Below are 23,542 nucleotides of genomic sequence, written 5' to 3'. Positions count from 1 at the left end.
AGAACGTTGTGCTTGACAGTGAATTTTTAATCGTTGTGAGAAGTCATGACTTGAGATACAACCTGGGAGTAACAGAATATAGGGATTTATACATTCAACACTTTTTTTTTTTTTTTTCAAATTTCAAATGCCACTTTTGTGCCTTCAAAAATATCTGGCCTTTTTCATAAGGGGACCTTCACAGAAAATCCTCATAATGACTTTTGAGATGAGAACCACCGTTAACAACTGGCTAGAGATGACTTTCACTCACATCATGACACACAACAAGACACAGGGTTTTAAACATCAGTCATTGGTCTATCACAAGCAAATATCATGTGTTCTTTACTGTATGTGCCCCTGTCATACTTCTTTTTTTTTTTTTCCTTTTCTTTTTTAACAAATAGGACCATAAAGGCTGACGGCTACATCCAACTGAGGTTCAGCACATTTGCACCGTGTGTACATGTGAATTACAACTGAAAAAAATGTTGCAATCATTTTATTCTTTCAACATACTTCAGAAACCAAAAGTAACAAGGATCTTGTGGATAAAACAGAAAGCAAAGAGTCATTTGAATATGTAGGTCCACTGGGTAACTCTCTGGTTTCTTATGGAATTCAGAAATGCTATTGAGTGAAAAAAAAAAAAAAAAAAAAATACAAATGCTTGAATGCCAAAAAAGCAACATAATCTCCATATATATTACTGTAGGGGCTATAGTCAATGCAAGGCACCACAGGAGAAGGAGAGGACTCCATGAAAGAGGGACATGTCTAAAAAATGTTAAAATGTCAGTAAAAAGTGAGACGTCTCTCTAACAGTCTGACAAAGTGGGGAGGGGGGGGGGGGGTGGGAGAGATGCGAGGCTGGGAAGGGTGAGGGGCGTAGCAACGGGTCAGGGTTTGATGATGGAGTGAGTATTGAGTCCCATATATATCCCATCTATGTTCGGACTTCCTCTTTAGATGGGCTCTGGTTTGAGCTTCTCGGCTAGGAAGTCGCCGACAAATTGCTCCACTACAGCCGGCGTGATCTCCTCTACGTCCCGAACGTACTTGGCTCGGGCAGACATGTCCAGGATAGTGAGCAGAGGTGCTGCTTCTGGGAGGTTAGTGTAGTCCCGCAGAGAGTCGCTCATGTCATCCTGCGGTGATAGAAAAAAAAACAAGATTCAGAGATTAGTGCAATGTCACACCATGTTATAACGGTGCATTCCTCACTGGGGATGTGAACTACTTTGACAAACATGCAAGGCAAACACTGGATAAGCTCCAGAAGAGAAGACACTCTAGACTGCGCACTTCTCTGCTGCTAATCAGTTGTGACTTGCTTTTGGCAAAGAAAACTGACAGCATCCATTATGTGAACTATGGCACGTTAAGTTTACCCCATAAATTCAGAACTGAAAAAAAGCACAATGTCATTAATAGTCAGTTGTGAAGGAGAAACTCTGCTCTCGCCCTCTTCCTGCAGGCAGCCTGCCCAGAGAAACCAGAGAGCCTCCGCTTAGTCATACACCCCGCTGTGTGTGAGCGCTGTGGAGACGGGAGGGAACCAGGTGGGGGTCCAACAACATCCCACTCTTTAAAAAGGTTCACTCACATCAGGCTGGGAAATCAGAGGCACATCACAGTCTATTTGATCAGCACATGTGGGCAGGAGAGACAGCAGTGTGTGTGTACTTGTGTTTTCTGAAGGAATATGTTAAAAATAGAGTGCTGTGGGATGAACGTTTGGTGGAGGGCACCCTTTTTTTTAATCTCTTTACTGTCTTTTATGGCTTTTTTTAAAGGTCTTCACTCTTGGTCTGCCTGAGGCTTGATCTCACCTTTCACCCTTTAACAAGTTAGGATTACAACCCCAGTAACCATAGGTAACAGAAATGAATCACTCCAACACTACAGCAGACAGGCAGCAACTTTCAAACACGCTTGGAAGGGCCATTAATTATCCAGACTGAAGAAGAAAAAAAACAATGTTTCGTAATTCAGCTATAGTTCCTGAAGTGCTTTTGGAAGTGGCATTACCGCCTCAACAGATGCAGATGCATTATTACAGTCCAATCTGTTCTCTAAGCAGAAGGGGTTTCATGTGTTGAGTTTTGTGAGGTCACACATTTCACCCTTTTATGTGCTAGACTTGTATCTACGATCGTTTGAGAGTCTGTCACTTCCTCATGACAGGATGACCTGATTTCCCCTCAGCTAAGCCTTTTGGCTCAGAGAGAGACTTGGAAAGACTGAAGATCAATTTCATATGGAAAAGATTACATTGAAAATGCAGAACTAACAGGAAAGGGCCAGCGGGTGGCACTGCAGCAAAGAGTTGGACTTCTCAGAGAAGCAGGGCCTGTGATGTTTATACTGTTAGTTATTGTGGCTGGCTGATTTATGCGCCAATGTGTGTATTGTCATAACAAAGTTAAAGTCATATCCAGTTTGGATAGATTTCCTGGTGCATATTCTAACTCTGAAGCGATCCTTTCTTTCAGGTCTTGCTGTTGTGTCTCTCCCGGTTATCTCAAAATCTGCAGCTATTCTTCCTAAATGGATCAAACCACACAATCAGCTCTCAGACTTCTCATTGAATAGCTTGGCTGCACTGCTACCTAAAAAGGATAAGGATGCCAACATGAAGTTTGTGACCTCTACTTTGCAAAACTGCTAACAGATGGAACAGAGGAGTTGCACTGTGGTATTTTGTTGTAGGGAGCTCACTTCCTCTAAATCTTTCCCGTTTTATTATGCTGCAAATCATTACACATTGACCACTTTGTACTCGCAGATGTGAGCTGTCACTAAGGAGAATATTTTTACGGGTGAAACGTTACTAGATTCTCATACTACAAAAACAATGTTTCTCTTGCATGCTCTCTTGCAGCCATACTGTGCGTAGATTATAGATCATCTGGGCACACTGTGGAAAGGAACCACAAAGAGAGAAATCCCACAATCTGTCACCGTGGCCTTTCCAGCCTCTCCGATACGAGGAGATATAATCTCTGCGTCAGTCTTCGCCTCGGTAGGAAGTCATGCATCTTCTTTTGTGCGGCTGCTCTGCTTGTGTAAACTGCTTCTCGTGAGGTGCAACGGCTGCAGCCATTCCAGCGGCCCCCGCCCTCTGCAGCTCGGCTCAGAACAAAAAGACAAAGGGCCTCTCTGCTGTAGCCTGCAGCCGCAGCTGTGATAAGGCTCAGCGTGTGTTTACCGTGTGGAACCTGCTGTGCCGTGTCAGGCTTATTCTGCCCATTGAAGCACTGTGGCGTTTCACAGACGACGGCCATCTGATAAGGCCTGAACTGATAATGATAATAAACCTCCCATTGGCCAGCGGGTCAGGGTTGCATCCATCCGATTGGTCAACTCTGAGGTCTGAGGAGTTGTCATTGTGAAATTCGCAATATTATCAACAGTGATATGATTGGTTAAGCAATAGCCTATCAATCCGTATTACTAGGGGACTTGACAAAAAACCATAAAATCACTGCCTGATGTGCATAAATGAGGGATATAATAGCCAGCAAATTAGAGTGACTAAAGACCATCTATTGAATTAGATAGGGCATCAACTTTCAGCTTAGTCATAGTTATTAAAAAAAAAGGCGACAAAGCCATGATAAATTCTTTGTGACCCTCCATGAAAAATAATTATCCTCCATACATATAATTACTGTAAAATATTGAAATGATTAGTGTTAAAAATGAATTAGAAAATATTAGAAGATTTATTGTATCAAGCTCAAACCAGAGCTTTAATGCTAAGGCTGGCATTGCGTTTTTGAGTGTTTTTTGTTTTTAACAAATAAAAGAAACAAGAGTCCACCGATTTTAAAAGGCCACAATGTGTTTAGAATTAAATAACTATTGGCGAGGCTGGTCTGGTTCATAATGCACAAAGACTTGTGTGCATATGCAATCCATTACACCCCAAGGTCAAAGAGATCGTTCTATTTCAATGAGGAACAAAACAATGAAAGATGGGAAAACTAAGCTTTGAGGAGCAGAATCACAGGCAACAGACATTGCTGCCTGCGACAAAATCAATTCAATTCTCATGTGAATGGATAATACTGCGGGAGCTCATTTTGCATGCAACAGCCAGTATACAGCAGAAATGAGAAAAAAGACTAATGATCTTTTCTGCTGTTATTTTGCAATTATAAATCAGTATACTACACCGGTTTTCGCAGAGCCAGACTGTGCAACATTTTGAGTCGAGTAACGAGATCCTCTGTCATTCTGCTCAGGCTGGGCTCCCCCAGAGGGACTGCCAGCATACTGCTGTCTCATGGACACAGTAAACCCAGCAGCTGGCCTGGCAGGCAGCATGCGAGTAGCAGGCCTCACCCAGGCCAAGAGCCTGTAAGCTCAGTCTTTGAAGGACAGAACACAACCCCTGTGGTAGGAAGCGATATCTGACAGCGAGCCCAATCTGGAAAAGAAACCTGGTGATTTCATAGCCGGTTGACCCAGACGTTAGGAAATGATACCTGCGCTGCTGCTATGAAAAACTATACCTGCCCCCCACATGTGCTACAAGGAGAAACAAAGCAAACCTTGACCACAACACTGACCTTTCAACTCAACAAGTCTCAGAGTCACTACAAACTGAGTGCAAAAATGTTTGTCTTTGTGTGTGACAAATACATATTTGCAAATACATATCCTATCAAATATAACAGACAATGAATGGAACTATTTTGTCTCAACTCTTGTTTGTCCCTCTGACAAATAAAAAAGGAGCTTGTCCTTGGTCTGTGTGCGTCTGTGACATTTCAAGGCTGACATCAGAGTGCAGCAGCCTTGGACAGACATGCAGAGGGTCAGACAGTTAGCACATGTGCAAGCCCCATGGCTGAAACCTAAGCCCCCGGCCTTGCTGTGTGACATGAGAAACCAGTACTGTCCTCCCAGAGCGCTGGGCAGACAGAATGGGAAGAAGGGGAGCTCCGGGGAGGAGGAGGGGGAGCTAATCTGGCAATTATGGCTGCTGTTGCTGCTAACTCCACAAGTTCTGGAAAGGTCGAGGTGGAACAACATGAGATAACAAGAGTTATGAAAACTCCATGTTCCCTCCCACACACGGCAGACGGGGGCAGAAGATAAAGGAGGAGATGGAAGGCTGATTTGGAAGCAGTGCAAAGGAGTCAGAGCAAGTCTGCTGGCACCCTGTGGACCTACCTACTGTGAATGAGGCACCCAGTTGAATTCTGGGTCACGGATGGGATTGAGTGTCTCACTCGCAAGTTTAAGAGGCTCAAAAGGGGGCCTCTCTAATGTTACTATTTCAACAATTGCAGAGGTGGTGAGTGCAGATACGTCCAACCAGAGCATTATATGTGATAACTGAAGCAGATGGCCCTTTACAGCACAACGCTCACGGATGAGGTACGTTACACAAGAATGCAAACTGAGCTAAGTAAGTCTGTGTGGATTTGTGTTGTACTGTCTTGAGTGGCCTGTATCTCACCTCCCCAGCCACAAAGAACAGCAGCGGCGTCTCCTCCTCCTTGGCTTTATACTTGGCCATGAGCTTCTCTGCGATTGGCTGAATCAACTCCTTGGCTGGCTCCAACTCTCCTTCCTCCTCTGCGTCTGAACAAACCGGGGAGGAGGGAAATAAAGACGTTAAAGTATGAGAAGCAGACAGAGAGGGGGGAAAAAACAAAAAAACAAAAAGAGGCCACCTGGGAGAGAAAAAAAATGCACCGATGAGTGAAAGGAGAAAGCGGGGAGGGAGGAAGAGGTGAGGGGAATGAAAAGGTAAAAGGATCTGTACAGATGGTCTCTGTCTCACTGCCCCATCCAGTCTGAGCCCAGGGGACAGCAGGGTGGCCTAAAAGTTTGAGGTCATCACTGTGCGCCCCACCACTTTGTTCTGACTTTGGTGTGTTATTGTCTTGTCTTGTTTGATCGTTCCCTCGTCCAACTCTGACCTAAGCCACTTGCAGTGTCACAGCCAAAATCCAGAGCGAACTATTCCCTCTCAGTCCTCGCAACAGCAAACTGTCTAAATAGTTTGTGATGCTGTTCACAAATCTATTACATTATGGGTCTTTGCACCTTCTGTAATTGCATAGCGGCAAATAGAAGAAACATTTCACGTGGACCTTTGACTCCGGAAGAATTTTCCATAGACTCTGACATTCAATCTGCTGCACATAAATGCCAATTCATTCACCCACGAGGAGCGCCAGGCGGGGCCCCATGCGGAGCTGCGCTGCATTAAATGCCCGTCGACTCACCCACAAACAGTACGAGGCAGGGCCCCTCGTGGAGCTGCACGGCGTTGGATTCGCTGAGCTCCAGTACGGGCCGGGGGTGCCAGGGGAAGAGCCGGCACTCCGGGTCGTTCAGCACCTCCACACGGCCCTGTCGTGTGATCATATGACCTTCTGTGTCCAACAGGATCAGGGTGGGAATACCTGAGGAGGGAGAGGAGAAAAGAAGGGATGAAGACGATAGAAAAAAAGAGAGGAGTGCATGATTGGGCAAGAGAGTGGGAGTCATGGTGGAAGTCACCCTCCCCTTGTTTCCCTCAATTATTGCTTCATGATGCAGACTGTTCCCTCTCCCGCTGAGATTTTTTTGTTGTGTGGACGTGAGAAGGAGTTTTTAGTCCGCCCCCGTTCTCTGACCAGCTCTTGCTCCTGTGGCTCTTCCAGCTCTCTCTCTGTGTTCTGCCCACTATTCAGGAAGAGGGATTTTTTTTCTTTTTTTTTATAACCAACCCATCTCACTCCCACCATCTTTCTGATTAGAATCACACCGCCATATTAACAGCCTTATCAGAAACAGACACCATCCGGGAGGGAAGAGAGCGTGTGGTTTTGTGTGTGTGCGTGTGTGTGTGTGTGTGTGTGTGTGTGTGTGTGTGTGTGTGCGCACATGTGGAGTAAAGGCTACAGAACAGAGGTGGGGGCTTGCATGAATTGCAGGGGTTTGAGTGCAGGGAGGGTGGGGGAGGGTGGGGGAGGGTGGGGGAGGGATGGGTGGGGGGGGGGCAGTATCAACTCGTCCTCTGTGCATTCCTCACATTCCATTCAGGAGAGGCAAAGAGCCAAAGAGCTCACTAACTGCGTCCACACTCCTCTGTCCGGACAGAAGAGGGAATCAGAGAAAGAGAAAGAGAGAGGCGCAGAGGGAGAGAAACAGCCCTTCCGCAGAGAGGGAAACAGTAAACTTGATTACCGGCCCACATTCCTCAGGCTGCAGGGCCTATCTGCATCGCTGTTCCCAGAACTGGCAGCCATTGTGCCGTTTCAGTACATGACATTATTAAACCAGGCAGAGAAACGTCTAGCATTTCATTCTCTCTCTCTCTCTCTCTCTCTCTCTCTCTCAGCTTGAACGTCTGAAGCAACGCACAGGAAGAGGCTGTAAAATACCTTGTATTCCATAGAGTCTATTGAGTCGTGATCGTCGAGCCTCGTCTGAATATGGCACCGCCAACCACGGCATCTCACTGAAGTACTGCTTAAAGGACTCCTCCGACCTGGAAGGGTTGGAAAACACCAAACAAACAGCAACAATTGAGATGTTGACCTGGCAATCTCCATTAGCCCCTTGCACTCTGAGTTTCCCCTTAAATTAGTTATTTCAAAGTTAGAATTTTTTTCCCCATACTGTACAACAATGTCAAATACATATTCTGTATCTGCTCGTTCCAACGCTTCATTCGTGAAATATTCAAACCCAAGGTGCCATTTTTTTTATGGCCGCACCATTACATCAAATGGAAAAAATCTAGTTGTTTGTGCACCATTATATACACATGTCCCTGTGATTCAGCATGACATATTTGGTATCTTTGGAAACCTTGGGATCTTGACTAGAATTTAAAATAAGGTTCTGTGGGTTTGAACAAAGCTTGGCTGCGAAACATGTGTTTATAATGATGGTCCTGCATGAGGGACTGGCAGGTAGAAATTAGCAGTCTGTGTGTGTCTCCATGACAGACAGAGACAGAGATCTGATACTGTGTGTATGTGTGTGTGTGTGTGAGAAAAAGTATGACAGCCTATATACTGCCACAGTGAATCTCACCTGTCAGCGCTGACAAACACGATCTCAAACTTCTGACCCGATTCCTTGACAGTTCGATATGATTCCACCAACACCCGGGTCAAACTGCGGCATGGTGGGCACTAACACACAGAGAGAGAGAGAGGGAGAGAGTGTGTACAGGGTATGATAATGGTGCGAATATACAGATGGTGACAAATATTTAGGATTGCTGCTGAGGTCTCCATTGCCCCGGGTGTTTCCTGACTCCCCCCCTCCATGTTACCAAACATCTTTCCAGAAACTACGAATACTCTCTCCTTTTGTATCCACCTCCTTTCAGATACACTCTCTTAAAACACTAATCCTGCTGTAATGCTTTAGCTCGGAGGCATTTGCGGTTGTTCAGTGTGTGTGTGTGTATGTGTGTGTGTGTGCGTGTGTGTGTGGGTGTGTTTTGAGAGCCCACACTCCAGCCAAGCAGGGGGAGTGGCGGTATGGCTGGCATTAAGATGACATCAGTATGCCATGGCAGCAGCGCAGGAAGGAAAACAACCAGACTAGTCTAGCTTCCAATCGATCTCCCTCTCCTACACACTGGATTCTCTCTCAGCATTTCAAACTCCCTCCCTCGCTGTCTCCATCACACTGGTGAATATAGTAAAATACAAAATGCTGATTATTTATATCATACACAGTAAAGAGTAAAAGATCCATGTTTGGGGTAAGATGTAAACAAGAGTAAAACTAGAGTAGGTAGCTGGTGAATGTTGCTGCCTGTCTTATGCTCCTGTAGATTTATGATGGATGTTTGCTATGCTACTGATTTGCATGGTAGTATATCATTCTGTTGAACTCTGAATTGTGCCTCTATATGAATGCTCACCTTGGATTATGGATAGTTACATCATATCCTGTGTATTGATAAATACTAAGCAATGCATTGTGTAATTGCATTACTTTTTAAATGGCAACGAGTAACTTAACATGCTAGTTTTTTGATACATATTATTAGTTACTAAGTTTTTGTTTTCAATTAAGTAAGTTGTAGTCTCTTGTACATTAGTTCAAATCATATTGCTATTATCTCTAGTGTGTAAATAAGTATGACATCTATTCTAATTTGTTGATTCTTTGCACCCTGTTGCATTTCTTTATTTAAAAGAATTACAACACCTGCAACAGTGCAAAGACATCTTTTATGAGCTTTTTGGTAATGTTTGTGACTTAACAACTTACTTTTTAAAATGAAGTTGTATTATAATGAGTCACTTCTAAAAGTAACAGTACCCAAAACTGCAAGTGACAATGACAAATGGGCCGTGAAATATGGGTCACTGTTCCCTGCCACGGGCCATTTCAGGTCCCGAGAACATAGGGGAAAAACTTAACATACTTGTATGTGTAAATGGACGCCAAGGCCAGGTACTGGCATGTCATGCTTGTAATATTATTTTAATGGCAGCTAGATTTACACGAGTAACCAGGGGGACTGTGGTGTTAAAATACCACAAATGGTCTCATGTAATGGCTTTTGTGACTTGTCCTTTTCAATTTGTATGTGTTTGGGGGTTGAGCCAGCCTTCAGGCGTCACGGTTCTGAAGGGCCGGTCTCTGAGGCTGCGGCTCTGGCAGCTGCTGTGGAGACTGGCTTCATCAGCAGGAGCCTGCACTGTATCTCATCAGGAACAGCTCACCAATGATATAAAGCCTCTCATGCATCACTGAGTCATGACCTTCACAAGCTATCAGCAGGCCCAGCACAGACAGAGACAATAGCCTGATGTCAGTAGGGTGTGGTGACTGATGCCTATTTTAAAAGGGCCAGAGGAGGTGGTGAAAAGCAAAGACAAGGATAGCTAACCGCTGTTAATGTACACATGCTAACACAATGGAGGCCCTCCACCCTCCACTGTCCTGGCCCTGGCCTTTATCCGTCATGACGACTGCTCTGCTTCTTCCTGATGCCTCAATGTTTTGATAGAGATAGAGCTTAAGTCACAGCATAGTTAGGGGCCCGAAAGGTAAAACCAGGGTCCGTTCCCTGCCCCTTCTCTGCTCTCTCTTTGTCCTCCGTCCCTGCTCTCCACACTCACCCAGTGTGCTGAGAAGTACACTCCCACATAGTGTCCCTCCAGAGAGCTGCTGTCTGTCGTCTGCCTGTTGTTCCTGAGCAGAGGCCCTGCCACCACCTCCGCAAACGGCTTCGGACCCCAGGGGAACTCCAGGCCTGAAGAAGAGAATGGAGGGAGCGATGAGAAGGGGAAGGGGAAGGAAGGAGTAGGGGGAAAAAAATAGGTGAAGAAAGAATAGAAAGAGCCATGTGTCAGGTAAGTGGACAGAGAGGAGAGGAAAGCTTTTCTGTCTCACAATCCCTCATTCAGGACCAGAGCACTTTGTCCGTCTCTCTGTCGTGGCTATTAGATGTTAAATAAAATCATGTGCATTTGTCGTGCATACACTACTCGCAGGCTCTTTTGTGACGGGTGTCATCTGCTTTTGGAAATGCGACCGCACAGCAGATGCAAAATGTGGTTTTAATGATGACTGAAAGCCATGCCTCCCGAGCGAATGAGGGCTGCTGCCAGCAATACCCCCCTCTCGCTTTCTTTCACTCTCATTTCCTTTTCAAGGTGTCTTCATTGTCAGTGTCAAGCTCTAGAGATGCATTTGGTACGACCGAATAAAAAAGGGAGTAATCATAAACAAAACCTTGTATGGCTGGTTCATAAAGGCCTCTTTATGCGAGCCCGGTTGTCTAGGGCTTCATTAGGCAGGAATGACACGTCTGCGCTGCGCTGGCTCGGCCTTTTATTGTTGTCCTGATTGTAAAAGTGCACTCCATCTTTTACGCTGCAGGCAAGTCTGCTGCCACTCAAGTCAGGCCTTTCATCAACACTGAAAGAGAGAGGGTCCCGAATCCTCACCCGCCCCTCCCAACCTCAATGCACTGCAAACTTTTACTGCCCTTCTTTTCTCCTAACCGTAGATGCCTCAGCTGATTTGATTTGTAATGGTCACACCAGGTACTGCCATTACCAAACCGTGTGTAAGGCTCTGTTGGTCTTCCAAAAATAAGAGAGACTGGCTAAAACAAAACAAAATAAAAATATAGCCCCCGCCTTCCTCATTGAAAGTGGTGTAGCATTGCTAGAAAGTGCAGGCTTTACATGCACAACATTTTTCCTGGGGAAGGACAACCAACCCCCACCCACCTACACACCGTTCCTCTACTTTGCAACATAATCAAGTGCCCATAGCTTCCTTTTTTGCTACTGAGGGAGGAGATTAATCTCTTCTCTACCCACATCTAGTTTGGATGTACAGTTAATGAATCATGGAAATAATACGGCAGGCTTGGACTGGGTTTCATTAGGCAGACAGCAAATCTGTCACAGTGCTCATGTGAAATCCATTCCGCTGTGCTGCCATAGTGCCGCTATTCTCCCTCCTCACATGACTAATAATGGGACTTTCTCATGCTGACCTAACAGGGTCTGAAGAGCAGGATTTTACAAAAATATTGAGATCTTTTCAGCCACAGATCACATCCTCTCTACCAGAATGGAATGCAAGCCCACTCTTGCTAATTCTCCGTCTCCACTTTAAAGCGCAGAAATTATAGGTTTGCAGATGTGGGAGTGAGACACGGCCACTCTGTAATATTCATGCAATGCCACAATTACAGTAGCGTCAACACAAATAAGGGAGAAACTTATTATAAAATATGTTCTATCCAAATGTTGAATGATGTGGCACTGCAATATCTCCACAGGGAATGACCAGGCATTTGGCACACATCATTACTGTGAGAGAGTAGGCAAGTGTGTATTATGTGTGGTGTCTCTCTGTGTGTGTGTGTGTGTGTGTGTGTGTGTGTGTGTGTGTGTGTGTGTGTATGTGAGCACGAGAGAGAAAATGTGTGAGAAATTTATCTGTGCACTTCAAATGTCTCCACAAGAATAGAAAACCCAGAAAAGTGATAATTTATCATCAATGTTTTCAAGACCTGTTTACAAAAAGGGATATTTTTGGGGTTGAGGGTTGGTTAACCATTTAGTAATGAGGATTAAGGTTAGAGTTAGGGGTTAAGGAATGGTTATAAATCAGCAGAATGTCCTAAAAGTATTATACCAGAAGTGTGTATGTGTGTGTGTGTGGCTGAGGATGCTGTTGACCTCACCTTTAGGGTCATCTCTGACCACCAGTAAACCGTTCCGACACACCACCTTCCCTGTAGCTGCATCCACAAACACCAGAGAAGGGATACTGGTCACTTTGTACTTGTTCCACAGCTTCATCTAGAGAGAGAAAGGACAAAAGGAGAAGTGCAAAAAAAAAGTGAGTGGAAAGACCCAAGAAAGCATCTTATTCATTTCAATTTCAGAAGCAGAAAAACAATTTAACACGATTTTGATATGCGGTCTAAAATCCGGTCTTCAATGCAGCCCTTTTCACCTGAACTGCTATAAACAAAACTAACAAATGTCAACCAAGTGCCGTATGTATTTATAAGACAAGCCCCCTCTTTATTGTGCAAAAGGGAGTAAGGAAAGTGGCAGGTTGAATAAAAACAGGAGTGCAGTCAGCCCCTGCGGTGAATTAGCTGAGGGCGAGAATCACACTGCTGCAGGGGTGATCTAACTTTAAAGAGGCTGTATCGGAGCAAATTCAAGCGGGGGCATTTTGTCCCTGCTGTGTCAGGAAAAAGAGCAAACGGGGGTATGCAGCTCAAAAAATCTACACTTGACAAATCCCTCTGCAGTACTGCTTCTGCTGCCCTGCTACTGTAGGAGGCATTTCCTTTATCCGTCCCAAGTGTACAAAACTGTAAATTATTGAAGCTTGTTGAATATACGATGCATACGTTGACAGGCATTTATGAGGGACCGGTGGCCTTAAATGTAATTATAGTGCCTCCTGTACGACCGGTTGATATTAATACAACCACATAAAATGTGGAACAGACTCTTTACAACCGGAAATCTGTGCACGAACTGATACTATTTATAGGGTTCAGCGATCAGTGTAGTCCTCAGCATCAAAGAGCAGATCAAGCATTTCACATATCTGAAACTCACTTTCCATATCAGAGGGAAGAGTCCTACACTGTGAATAGCCATTTCTCCTGAAGAGCATCAATCAGTACTATGCAAAGTTGCTGCTTCAGCAACTATTGAAGAACCAGAAAGTCCCGGGTTTGAACTCCCGTACCAGCTGTTAAAATTCAGGCAGGGTGAATGGAGTCAGAAACACCGTCTCCACCCTGAAAAAACTACTGTCAAAGTGTCCCAAAGAAAGGAAGTGGCCCCACAACTCCTAAGGTGGAGCAGTTCAGTGGCCAAGTATAAGACTGTGATTGTACTGGGCAGGTGTGAGTGTATGTGTGTGTGTGTCTCTCTCCCTGAAACTACATCCTCCAGGGAGTCGCGGTCAATAAGATTGCGTTCTTAGTCAATTTAGCTGGTTAAATAAAGCTAAAAATGCCGTAAGCCACTTTGCTGAGAGCCATCTAGAGTGAGACAAATACCAAAATTCAAGTCAAAATAGGAAAAAAGGACCAGTGATCTCAGCTTTGCCAAATAAACACATATTAAACTGTGCCATACAGTATATTATGTGTTACGAGACTGCACCACTCCCAACATTTTGGTAGCAGTGTCATAATGATTTGAGTCGTCTGGATCCTGCAGTAGTTATTCTAAGAGCTTGTGAGCCAAATGAAGTGAGGGCTGCTTTCCTTGGGGCTCAGTGAAGTAAGCCAGGAGTTCGGTTACCATTCAGCTCCAGGCTGATGAAAACCTTTTGTTGCTCTTTTTATGAAAACAGTGACTTCACTGCAGGAGCCGGGCTCGAAGATACTGATGTGCAGCCTGAACGACAGAGGGGAAAGCTTGCACAGAGCATGTGTAAAGTGTGCGTCCCCCTGAGCGGCGAGTGTATGATGACATGTGGAACTTGTGCGGGGTCGACCACAGGCCCTTTGTGACTGTAGGGGTCAGACGGTCTGTCCCATGGAGAAGACGACCCGGAGCCTCTCGACTATGTTGGTCTGGAAGTCCCTCAAAAGCAAAACTTCAGTGCCTGCCACAGTCAACAGTTTTACCACACGCTTCATGCTCTCCCCGGCCTCTGGAAACTCAATCTCAGCTCGCAAATTGATGGGGTTAGGGGCATTAACTGTGACTGTCTCCAATAACTAATGTGCCCAGCGCTGCATCTGTGGAACTCAGCAGTGCAGCCATTTCACTCGGCTGCCTGCTGTCATCCAACATGAACAGCTAGGGTGCTGATGATGTGAGTTGGAGTGTTGGCTCAGCCGAAGCAGAGTGAGGGGGACATGTTCAAGCGAGAAACGGTAGAATGATGGGGGATCGGTTCTCCGCTAGCAGGAAAATGTCAAGAAATAGCTCCCATGTCAAGGCCCAGAGGTTTCCGCACTGTTATGCTATATGCTTCGTAGCAGCATATTAGACAGCTAATATGATGGTGAAAACAGACAGGTGTTCAAACAATGACAAGGCTTCAATAACATGCACTGCAAAACTAAGAAACAGACATCTATTCTTTAATTAGATTAATATTAAAAGGCATTGCTTTAAGCCAAAACCCTATCATAGGTTTATATCCAGTTATTCCCCCCTCCCTCCCTCCCATGATCATTTTTAGATAATTATAGCACAGGCGTACTTTTACAGTATGTTTATTGCAAGTGTAGAGGAAGATGGGTGTGTGTACCCAATCTAAGGCTTTTTCAGTCCTATCAGGCTCTCATCCTGCAGCATCAACAGGGAGAGAGATTGGTGTGGCAAACTCAGAGGCAGAACCAATTCCATCTCCTTGTACCACTAATTTACTGCATCCCTGAATTCTGTCTGTATGCTAAATCCCTTTGGGTTTCGATCTGCATTCAGAGTGTGTGAGACAGCTATAAGGCAGGTTATGTTTTCAGGGCACATGACTGACCTTATGATTACAACATGATTATAATTACATGACCTGGAATCATTCACGTCACGGTGAGTTTTCATCCATTGTCATTCCTGCTACTGGCTCGGCTGAATTTGCTAATCTGTGCATGTAGGGAAAATCCTCGCCTTTTTTAAACACGAGGACTTTGCGAAAGGTGTACAGCTGCGGCTGGTAAAAGCGCTGAAGACAATAGATGGAGTCGTTCTTTTCTCCAGAACTTGTCATTCTCACAGTAACATCGTGCTCTTCCCTCCTCTGTCCTAACTGTGAATAGAAAACATGAGGATCACATGCCACAGCGATCACAATGACTGTTTCCCCAAAACGCTGTGTCATTGTGAATAGCCACAGGCTGTGTATTGTAGCTGAGACAATAAATACAGGCGGCGACGTGATATGCTACGCTAAACAACCCACATAAATCATCCTGTCAAATCTGTTCTTATTCCTTGGCTGAAAATCATCTTTAACCTAGTTGACATGGTGTCATGGATATTTTTGTAGTCTTGTTAGATTTTATTAGTCTGTTGTGGGACTGACTTAATTAAAGCATAAGCTATGTTCTGCTCTGTACGCTTTACTCATCTATGACAGATGTCTGGTGCAGAGGTAAGGAATTTCTGAGTCCAGCAGAGTCTGAAATGGTTTCAGCGTTACTCGTACACGTGTAGATTGTTAAAGATTGTATTCACTGTTGCAGGATTGCATACTGCCACTCTCGGCATTCTCGAAGGGCACTTCTATTCATTATCAACATCAACAGACAGGAGGCTTGGCTATATGGTTACACACTGGATTAACTATGCCAATAACCCCTGTAGAGAGCCCACCAACTGTTAAGACTCCAGGGAGAGATGTGAATCCATACTAACAATCCATTTACTCTCCTGGACACGCAGGCATTAGGCTCGCGCTATGCCCGGTGCTCATCATGCTAATTGGATCACGCATGGTTGCGGATCCATTTCCAGAAGCAGAGTGGGAGCAAAGTAGCCCACTGTGGGGCCAGCAGATCAGCATGTGCGGACATACCAGGCCTAACAGGCTAAACTCCACTGAATGGAGCTATCTGTATGCATCTCACATTAAAGGCTCTCAGAAGAGGGTTGAAAAGGTTATCGCCCCACGGATCAAAGTGGAGTCTGAAGAAAATGCTGATTTTGTCTCTCTGTAGCTAAACCTTTTTAATGGAATCAATGACTGCATTAATTTACTGCATGTACCGTTTCACTCTATGCTGTGAGTGAGCAAGAAAAGAAAAAAAAAAAGAAAAAAAAAAAGGAGGGAAGCAAAATCACTCCCAAGATGTCCACATCTCCACGCTGAGTGTCATGCGTGGCGGCCGCTTTCATGCTTCTTTGCACTGTTGCACTTTACTAGAAACATTCTCTTGTTTAAAAGGGGGTTAGGTTCTGCAGAGAGCCCCCCACTCCCTGCAGTGCTTCTCAGTCCTCCAATGCACACACACACACACACACACACATCTGCTTCAGTTTTGGCCCAGTCCTATTTGAAACCCCCTGCAGCCCAGGCCCCATCCTACAGTGAAATTTGGCCTCTTGTCAGTAACCAGTGGATCTGTGCGGTGGCTCGCTGGTTGAGTGTCACCCTGTTGAGAGAAGTAGAGTGGAAGAAATTTCTCCAGCCATCATGCCCAATTCACCTATCATTGTCCCGGCCCTATCTTCTCACAGATCTGCTTTCACTGGGCCGGTTAGGCCTGAGGCATCTGCCAGACGCTCACACTGCTACTCCATTACAACAGTGCAGCTACAAAGGAAATTCAGCCCCACACAATGGAGCGCATGTGCACCACCCTGCTGTGCTGCTGACAGGGGTATAGTTCTTTATCTTTTAGAGTATAATATGTAGGGCAAACAGTGATAAGCCAGAAGTATTATGCACTTCTTCTCATAGCTAAACAAAACGAAAGCTATGGCTCTCTTGGGCGTATTTTGAAAATTGTCCTTTCCTCATAAACAACCTACAGTATTCCTATTCCATAATTGTACATAGTAGATCCATGAAATTTAATTTAACCTGCTGGTGAATTCTCAATGGCTTTCGTTGTAGAGCAAAAATGTTCCCCATATAATCTTTTCATTCAAGTCAAGGGGAATTTACTGGCATGGTGCTTTCTGTTAGGCTGGTACACAGCTCCGACTTCTATAAAACCTGTAATGCGTTCCACATTATTCAGAGAGGAGTGAGGAGGCAGAGGAAACTAAAGTCCTGTCTCACTTTGATTTGATTTTATAGTTCAAAAGAGACGATTTTTTCAAAAATGGGGCAAGAACATGATTCAATTCTTACAGTTGATGGGTGATGGAGACCTACAGAGGAAACGACGGTCAGGTGATCAATGGCTGGGCTTCTCCCTATATTTGATGGAAGACACGCCACTATTCTCTGTCTGACGGACTGACCGGCCCCCTCAAGACCTGTTCAACAAAAGCATTTGTCTTTTACTGGGTCTTTTTATAGAGCCAGCCTGCAGGCGGTGTGATCTCTGACCATAAAAATTTACTGTGGAAGGACAGGGGGTGGGGGGGCAGGGCTGGACTGTTGTTTTGGGTGAAAAAAAGGCAGGCGCTAACACAACCTTTAAAAAAAAAAAAAAAAAAATCAAGCTATCGCCTCCACACTGCATTCTGACAAGGAGGATTCACTCCTCTACAGATGGACTCAAACCATATTTTACATATAGTACATATAAGTTAATTCGTCATGTACACTACCGGTCAAGAGTTTGGACACACCCCATTTTTCCTTATTTTACTATTACCACATTTTAGAATAATAGTAAAGACATCAAAACTATTAAATAACACAAATGTAATAATGCAGTGACCAAAAGAGTGTTAAACAAATCAAAACTATTTTATATTTTAGATTCTTTAAAGTAGCCGCCCTTTGACTTCTTTGGAAAGAAATTCACACATAGGCATCAACTTCAGTATTTATATTTGTCTAAGAAACACATTTTTTGCATTTAAGCAGAAGCCTTTAGATCAAATTAAGAGAATGAAAAACATAGTGAATTCAATCAGGTGTGTCCAAACTTTTGACTGGTAGTGTAGTACAAGGCAGTTTTCAAACCCTGGTAAAAATCAGACATTCTGCATTTTGTTCTTAAGTAGGAGAAAGACGAGAAACAAACTCATCCTGTCTGATCACGGCCTACGTTCTCATAATTTGCCCCGTACATCTGCTCACTACACCACTGTACTTGGCTGGGCCCCTGCTGCCTGCCTTGACTTACATTCTTCCATGCTGCACCCCGCCTCTACCCAATCTGCTCCTGTGGCTCTCAGTAACTGCCTGTATCCACTTCAAAACCCTGTTGCTGCTCTTCACGGCTACAAAGGGAACCGTCCCCTCCCACCTCTTAGCCGTACTTCAGCCCTCTACCCCAGCTAGTGGGTTACTTAGCGCTTCCATCTGTGCTGTGACCCGACCGGCGCTTTACCCGGTCAAGACAACTGCACAGTCGCTCCCCGTTTTATGTCCTACACCGATGATGAACCATCTCTTGTTACCCCACCTGCACTTCAAATGCGTGTATACTTTTCCCATTACATCCAGTACTAGAAAAACTATCCTTTTACATGTTTTATGTTCTGTTTTATTATCACTTGTAGTTCGTTTTTACTTGGGTACCTGCAATTATAGAGGAACAGAAATGTTATCCAATTCTGCTATTCTCATTTTTCCACCATTTGCGTTTTTGTATTTTTGTGAGCCATCAGCTAAATGCCTGAAATGGAAGTGTAAACATTACAGGCCACTCACTCCACTCCACTGAGCTCATTACAGAAGCTCATCCTGCAGTATATAACCGCCATTATGACGGGCAAATGCACTTCCCAGATTTTCGTGATTTGAAAGCACACCGGTTTCACATCAATCCCCTGCCTCTTAAATGCATAATGTCGCTGCTATATCGTATTTTTTTATCCTATAACATTCGTTGGCCCAGCCATTTTGGCGCTGGATCCTCCGTGCAGACTGATATGCTGGCTAAATTGCTTTTTCGATGAAGGCCCCCGTTGCCATGGCAACCCCCCAAGTCAGGACATGTCACCGAGTGCCAGACACATTGTGGGCTCTTAGTTAATAATTCAGTGATAAATTAACGGTTTTGTGAGGAAAACAGGTGCCAGAATGTCAGAGGGCTTAGGGGAAATAACCGAGTAGAAAAAAGAGAGAGAAGAAAGAATGAGGGAGTGAGAAATGGAGTAAGAGAACCAGAAAGAGACAGGGAGGGGGTGTTTCCCCTCCAGCCTTGTGTGGAGGCACAAAAGCTACCCTCTGAATACAGGCTCTAAATCCAAACTTGGGGCTCTGTATGGCGAGAAGTTTTTATGTAGTGAAGAATGCGGCGTAAAAGCAGGGGAATTGTAAAGGAGTAAAAAGCCAGGGCTCAATAGGTATCTGCAGCATTGTCTCTCCACAGGCGTGGGCTGCCCCCGAGGCCTACATTCTGCAAGGTCAAAGGTCAGTACGGCAGGGGGGCATTCTTCACTCCCAGTGGTGTTTAGACCAATCCTGCCTGCCTCCCTGCCCCCACAGACTGTCTGCTCTTTCTCTCTCTCTCTCCGATAAATGGCAAAAAGCATAGTAGCAAAGTAATTAACTACACACACAGAGTATACAGTATGTCAAGCAGGCAGTAATGTGAAGTCATGCTGATATATTCCTAACCACAGACAAACACACCACAGGTCAATCATTACATGCTGTTGAAAGTACAACTCCAAAAAAAGTGAGTTATAATGATTAACCGCAACATTTTTATGACAGTAAGCATGTTGTCTGAAATTCGAATCATGATTTCTTAGGTAGCTGCGCCCTGCGCCATCAGCCTGCATCTCATCAAGTCGAGGCCTGCAGGGTCTAACAGAGATCCAGGTGATACAAAGCTGGTCTGGCACTGGACCAGCTGGATCTGGACTATCAGCAGCCACAGCGTGACCTTTTTGAGATCGCCATTATACTCACAATGATGGCCCACCTCATGACTTGGAAAGCCCAGTGCATTTTTGGAGTTTTTACATGCTGTCCGCCAGAGGTAATTCAACACACACTCTCTCATGCATTAACTGTAATCCAATACAGTATGGAATGGACCCTGGCAGCAGGCAAACACATTCACAAACGCACAAACACACATATTTGAAATGCTCCGAAACACATGCCCCCCCCAAACACCTTGTGCAGCTCCATTAAGTCTTTGTTACCGCCCCGCCTTCAGCGCCTGTGTATTCAGGAATCTTAAGCAATTACTTATTAATAGCCGGGCATATTCCTATTACAAAAACGCACATTAAAATAAGCCTTTCAGCGCAACTTGATTTTTATGCATGTGCTTTTTACAGATATTGCTCAATTAGCTAAACTGAGTAAATCGGTCCACAGCAGCATTGCATAAATTATAACAATAAGGTTCTATGTTTCCCTGGTACCCCAGTTTCCTGGAGTACCATGGGAGGGGGGTTGGGTGTCGGGTTTAGACTTTTAGCTTCCCTGTCGTGACCCCTGTTTGACCCCGCGTTTAACTCCCACTCCTCCTTCGCAGTGGAACCCTGGGAAGTCTGCTGTAGCCGCTGCTCGACTCCCTGATCCCACCCCAACACCACGCATTAATATTTATAGAAAGGAGAGAGATTATCAATGTTTTTTTCTAGGTGAATAACCAAGGCAACCCTGGATTCTATCTATTCTATTCAATCCTGCACATCTATATGTTTAGGTGACTGGTTAGCACTCAGTATTGTGGTTTTCTACTGCGCTTACATTTTTTACAGCTAATTGGTTATTGCATACTGGAGTGTAGTAAATGGCTCCTATAGTATGTTCTCTGCACATGTTAGTCATTTTGCAAATTGGACATTTCTGCAGTAAATTCACATGTAGCAAAACACAGGCTTCATGACAAAATAATACCACTGACGCATTTACTGTTGCCCTCAATAAGCAGGACAGACTGCTTAGATCTTAAATAATGTTATGAACGCATCCAATAAGGCACAATATACACAATAAGTGACATATGTTGAGTCACATACTTTCTGTGTACTTGGGAGGGGATATTTTTGGTGCGATTGTACCCTCCACAGCCAGCAAGGAGCCTCGTAAATCACAATGACACTCTGTGTCTGCACTGCCTCATAAAACAACACGGACTTGTGGCAGAGGCAGCACACAGACCTCAGCATGTGAACATACACACACACATACACACACACACACACACACACACACAAGCTATACTATATATAGCCATATGAGCCTGACAACTGCCTTCTGTCCCAGGCATCACAGGAGTCCAATTTCTCACATATACTTTGATACAGGAACATCTCAGTACAGTATCTAGCCTCTATTGCTTTGGGCTATGATGTGCAATGATAGGCTGGCACCTCCACATTGGTTCCCTTTTCCTGAGGGAAGGCATGTTGTTGCTCCTTCTGCCTATTACCTGAGCCAGATTAAGTCCCTCAGCGACATTTGGTTACATGGTGACACTTTATATCCATCCATTAACCCGTTTCCTCCTCTAGTCTTACGCTCATTAAAAAGCACATCTGTTTTGCTGCCGCTGCAGGCCGGCCTCGTGGGTTTACGGCTGAGCTGTACATCTGGACCCCCCTCCTATCCCTCACATGCCCCCCCCGCCGCTCCACTCCACACACGCCTCGTTCACGGCTTATCCCCCTTCTTTTCACAGCAGCCCCAGCAAATTCAGAACCACATAAGCTCCCTCAACACCACCGCCACCCTCCTCCCATCTTGCCCCTCTCGCCTCCTCCCAGATCTGCTTGGCTCTGACAATGTGCTCTCAAATCAGCCCAGATTGGCCAGCCAGTTAGAGAGGCACAGGGGCATGGATTTTCATTTGCGCTCCAGATTAAGTATTCCACAAACCATCATACAAATCAAATATCCATCAAGTCTGGACTGCATTTCTAGGGGTGCAGTGGGGGTAAAAAAAAAAAATATATATATAGTATATCACCCCTCAACACACACTCACACACACACACACACACACAGTATCAATAATCTAAAATATTTTGATTTACATTTCAAGAACAGGAATGAACAACCATTAATTACGGCTTATCATATGATGCAGTTGAAAATGAAAAATGGTCCTTGAAAGCCTGCTTTTAAGATCCTTAAATTTTATCTCTCCTACAATTTCAGTGAGACATTGTATTATCCTTAGGGATATTTCACTAAGCCAAAAATACACATACACACACACACACACACACACACACACACCAAAAAAGAATATCCATCCATCCATTTTCTAGCCACTTATCCGGGTCAGGGTCATGGCGATAACAGGGAGAGCAGAGCAGCCCCGAAGTCTTTTTCCCCGGCAACTTCCTCCAGCTCCTCCTGGGGGATCCCTAAGCACTCTAAGGCATGCTGGGAGATGTAGTCCCTCCAGCCTGTCCGGCACACCTCCAACTGGTTCCTCTCAAAGCCGAGGAGCAGCGTCAACCCTGTCATGAAGAGTGAGACCAGCCACCCTGCAGAGAAACCTCATTTCATCCACTTATATCCACAATCTTATCGTTTCAGCCTGGCAAGCGTCATATTTCACTTTGAAGAGTTGATAAGACCTACGAGAGCACATTGTTGGTGTTTTCAAACACTTCTAAGTGGCTTATTTGGGACAACGCACATGCGTGTTACTTTTCACACAGGATTTGTTAATAACGACATATAGTGTGTCAATTCGTGTTATTAAAATAATAATAATAAAAGTGCTGAAAGGTAACACAAAAGGTGACATATGCTTTCTAGGAAGAGATTTGATTTGATTTTCTAGGACGGCACAACCTGAAAGTGAGAGTGAGCAAGCAGCAGCAATAGAGGAAACAGTGAGAAGAAGGGGAAGTCACAGCGACACACAGACAGACAGATAGGGCGGGGGTGGGGGGGTGGGTGCAAGCGACAGCGGAGTCAATTTTCAGGGTCACCTCACCCTGGTGGAGGCCTGATTGACAGGAAGGCCACGGCCCACTTGTGGGAGAGGCAGGGTTCAAAGTTCAAGCCTTTAATATCCAAGCAGAAACAGCATGGCCTTGACGACACCCGTTCACTTCTAACCCCTGATTCCCCCCCCCCACCCCACCCTCCACCCCCCCGACCCAACAGTCCCAGCGTTTAAATTAAATTCATACAAGGGAAAACCCTTTAAATAAACACTCAGCAATCTCTCTACTCAACACATTCCCATCTTGTAGACCTGAGGGCCTCTTTTGCAAAGGGATATGATGTACACATGTAAAGACTCCGAGGATGAAACACAGCTGAGAAAAAGGGGGGGGGAAAAAAACCTGTAGCTCTTTTTGCTGAGTGATCTCCATTCATTGAGGTAAAGCGAGCAGTCCGGCGTCTGCACTCGAAGCCTCCGCTGCATCAAAGAATGAATGGCATCAACAGGGAAAGTGTGCGCTCGGCTGTCTGTTTGTAATTCAGCTCCACAATCCTGACAGCACAGATCTGAGGCCTCCCGCAGATGCAGGCCGGGGTCACCAGCCCTCACTAAGCCTTGGCTTCC

At 45.0% G+C, this 23,542-nt stretch overlaps 1 protein-coding gene across 1 annotated transcript in view; it reads right to left on the bottom strand.

Annotated features, from left to right (window-relative positions):
• Positions 1-16: 16 nt before the first annotated feature.
• Positions 17-23,542, bottom strand: part of nxn (nucleoredoxin) — a 52,101-nt gene continuing 28,575 nt past the window's right edge. Inside the window, exons 2-8 of the mRNA XM_071914644.2 lie at positions 12,173-12,290; positions 10,086-10,219; positions 8,032-8,132; positions 7,374-7,480; positions 6,231-6,410; positions 5,456-5,580; positions 17-1,130 (exon numbers count right to left, since the gene is read on the bottom strand). Of these exons, the coding sequence (XP_071770745.1) occupies positions 948-1,130; positions 5,456-5,580; positions 6,231-6,410; positions 7,374-7,480; positions 8,032-8,132; positions 10,086-10,219; positions 12,173-12,290 (948 nt within the window). The 3' untranslated portion in view covers positions 17-947. The remainder of the gene's footprint in view (positions 1,131-5,455; positions 5,581-6,230; positions 6,411-7,373; positions 7,481-8,031; positions 8,133-10,085; positions 10,220-12,172; positions 12,291-23,542) is intronic.

Source organism: Centroberyx gerrardi, chromosome 6 (genome assembly GCF_048128805.1).
Source record: "Centroberyx gerrardi isolate f3 chromosome 6, fCenGer3.hap1.cur.20231027, whole genome shotgun sequence".
Lineage (NCBI taxonomy): Eukaryota > Metazoa > Chordata > Actinopteri > Beryciformes > Berycidae > Centroberyx > Centroberyx gerrardi.
The sequence above is the reverse complement of the archived record's forward strand: the minus strand, read 5'-3'. Positions and strand labels throughout refer to the sequence as shown.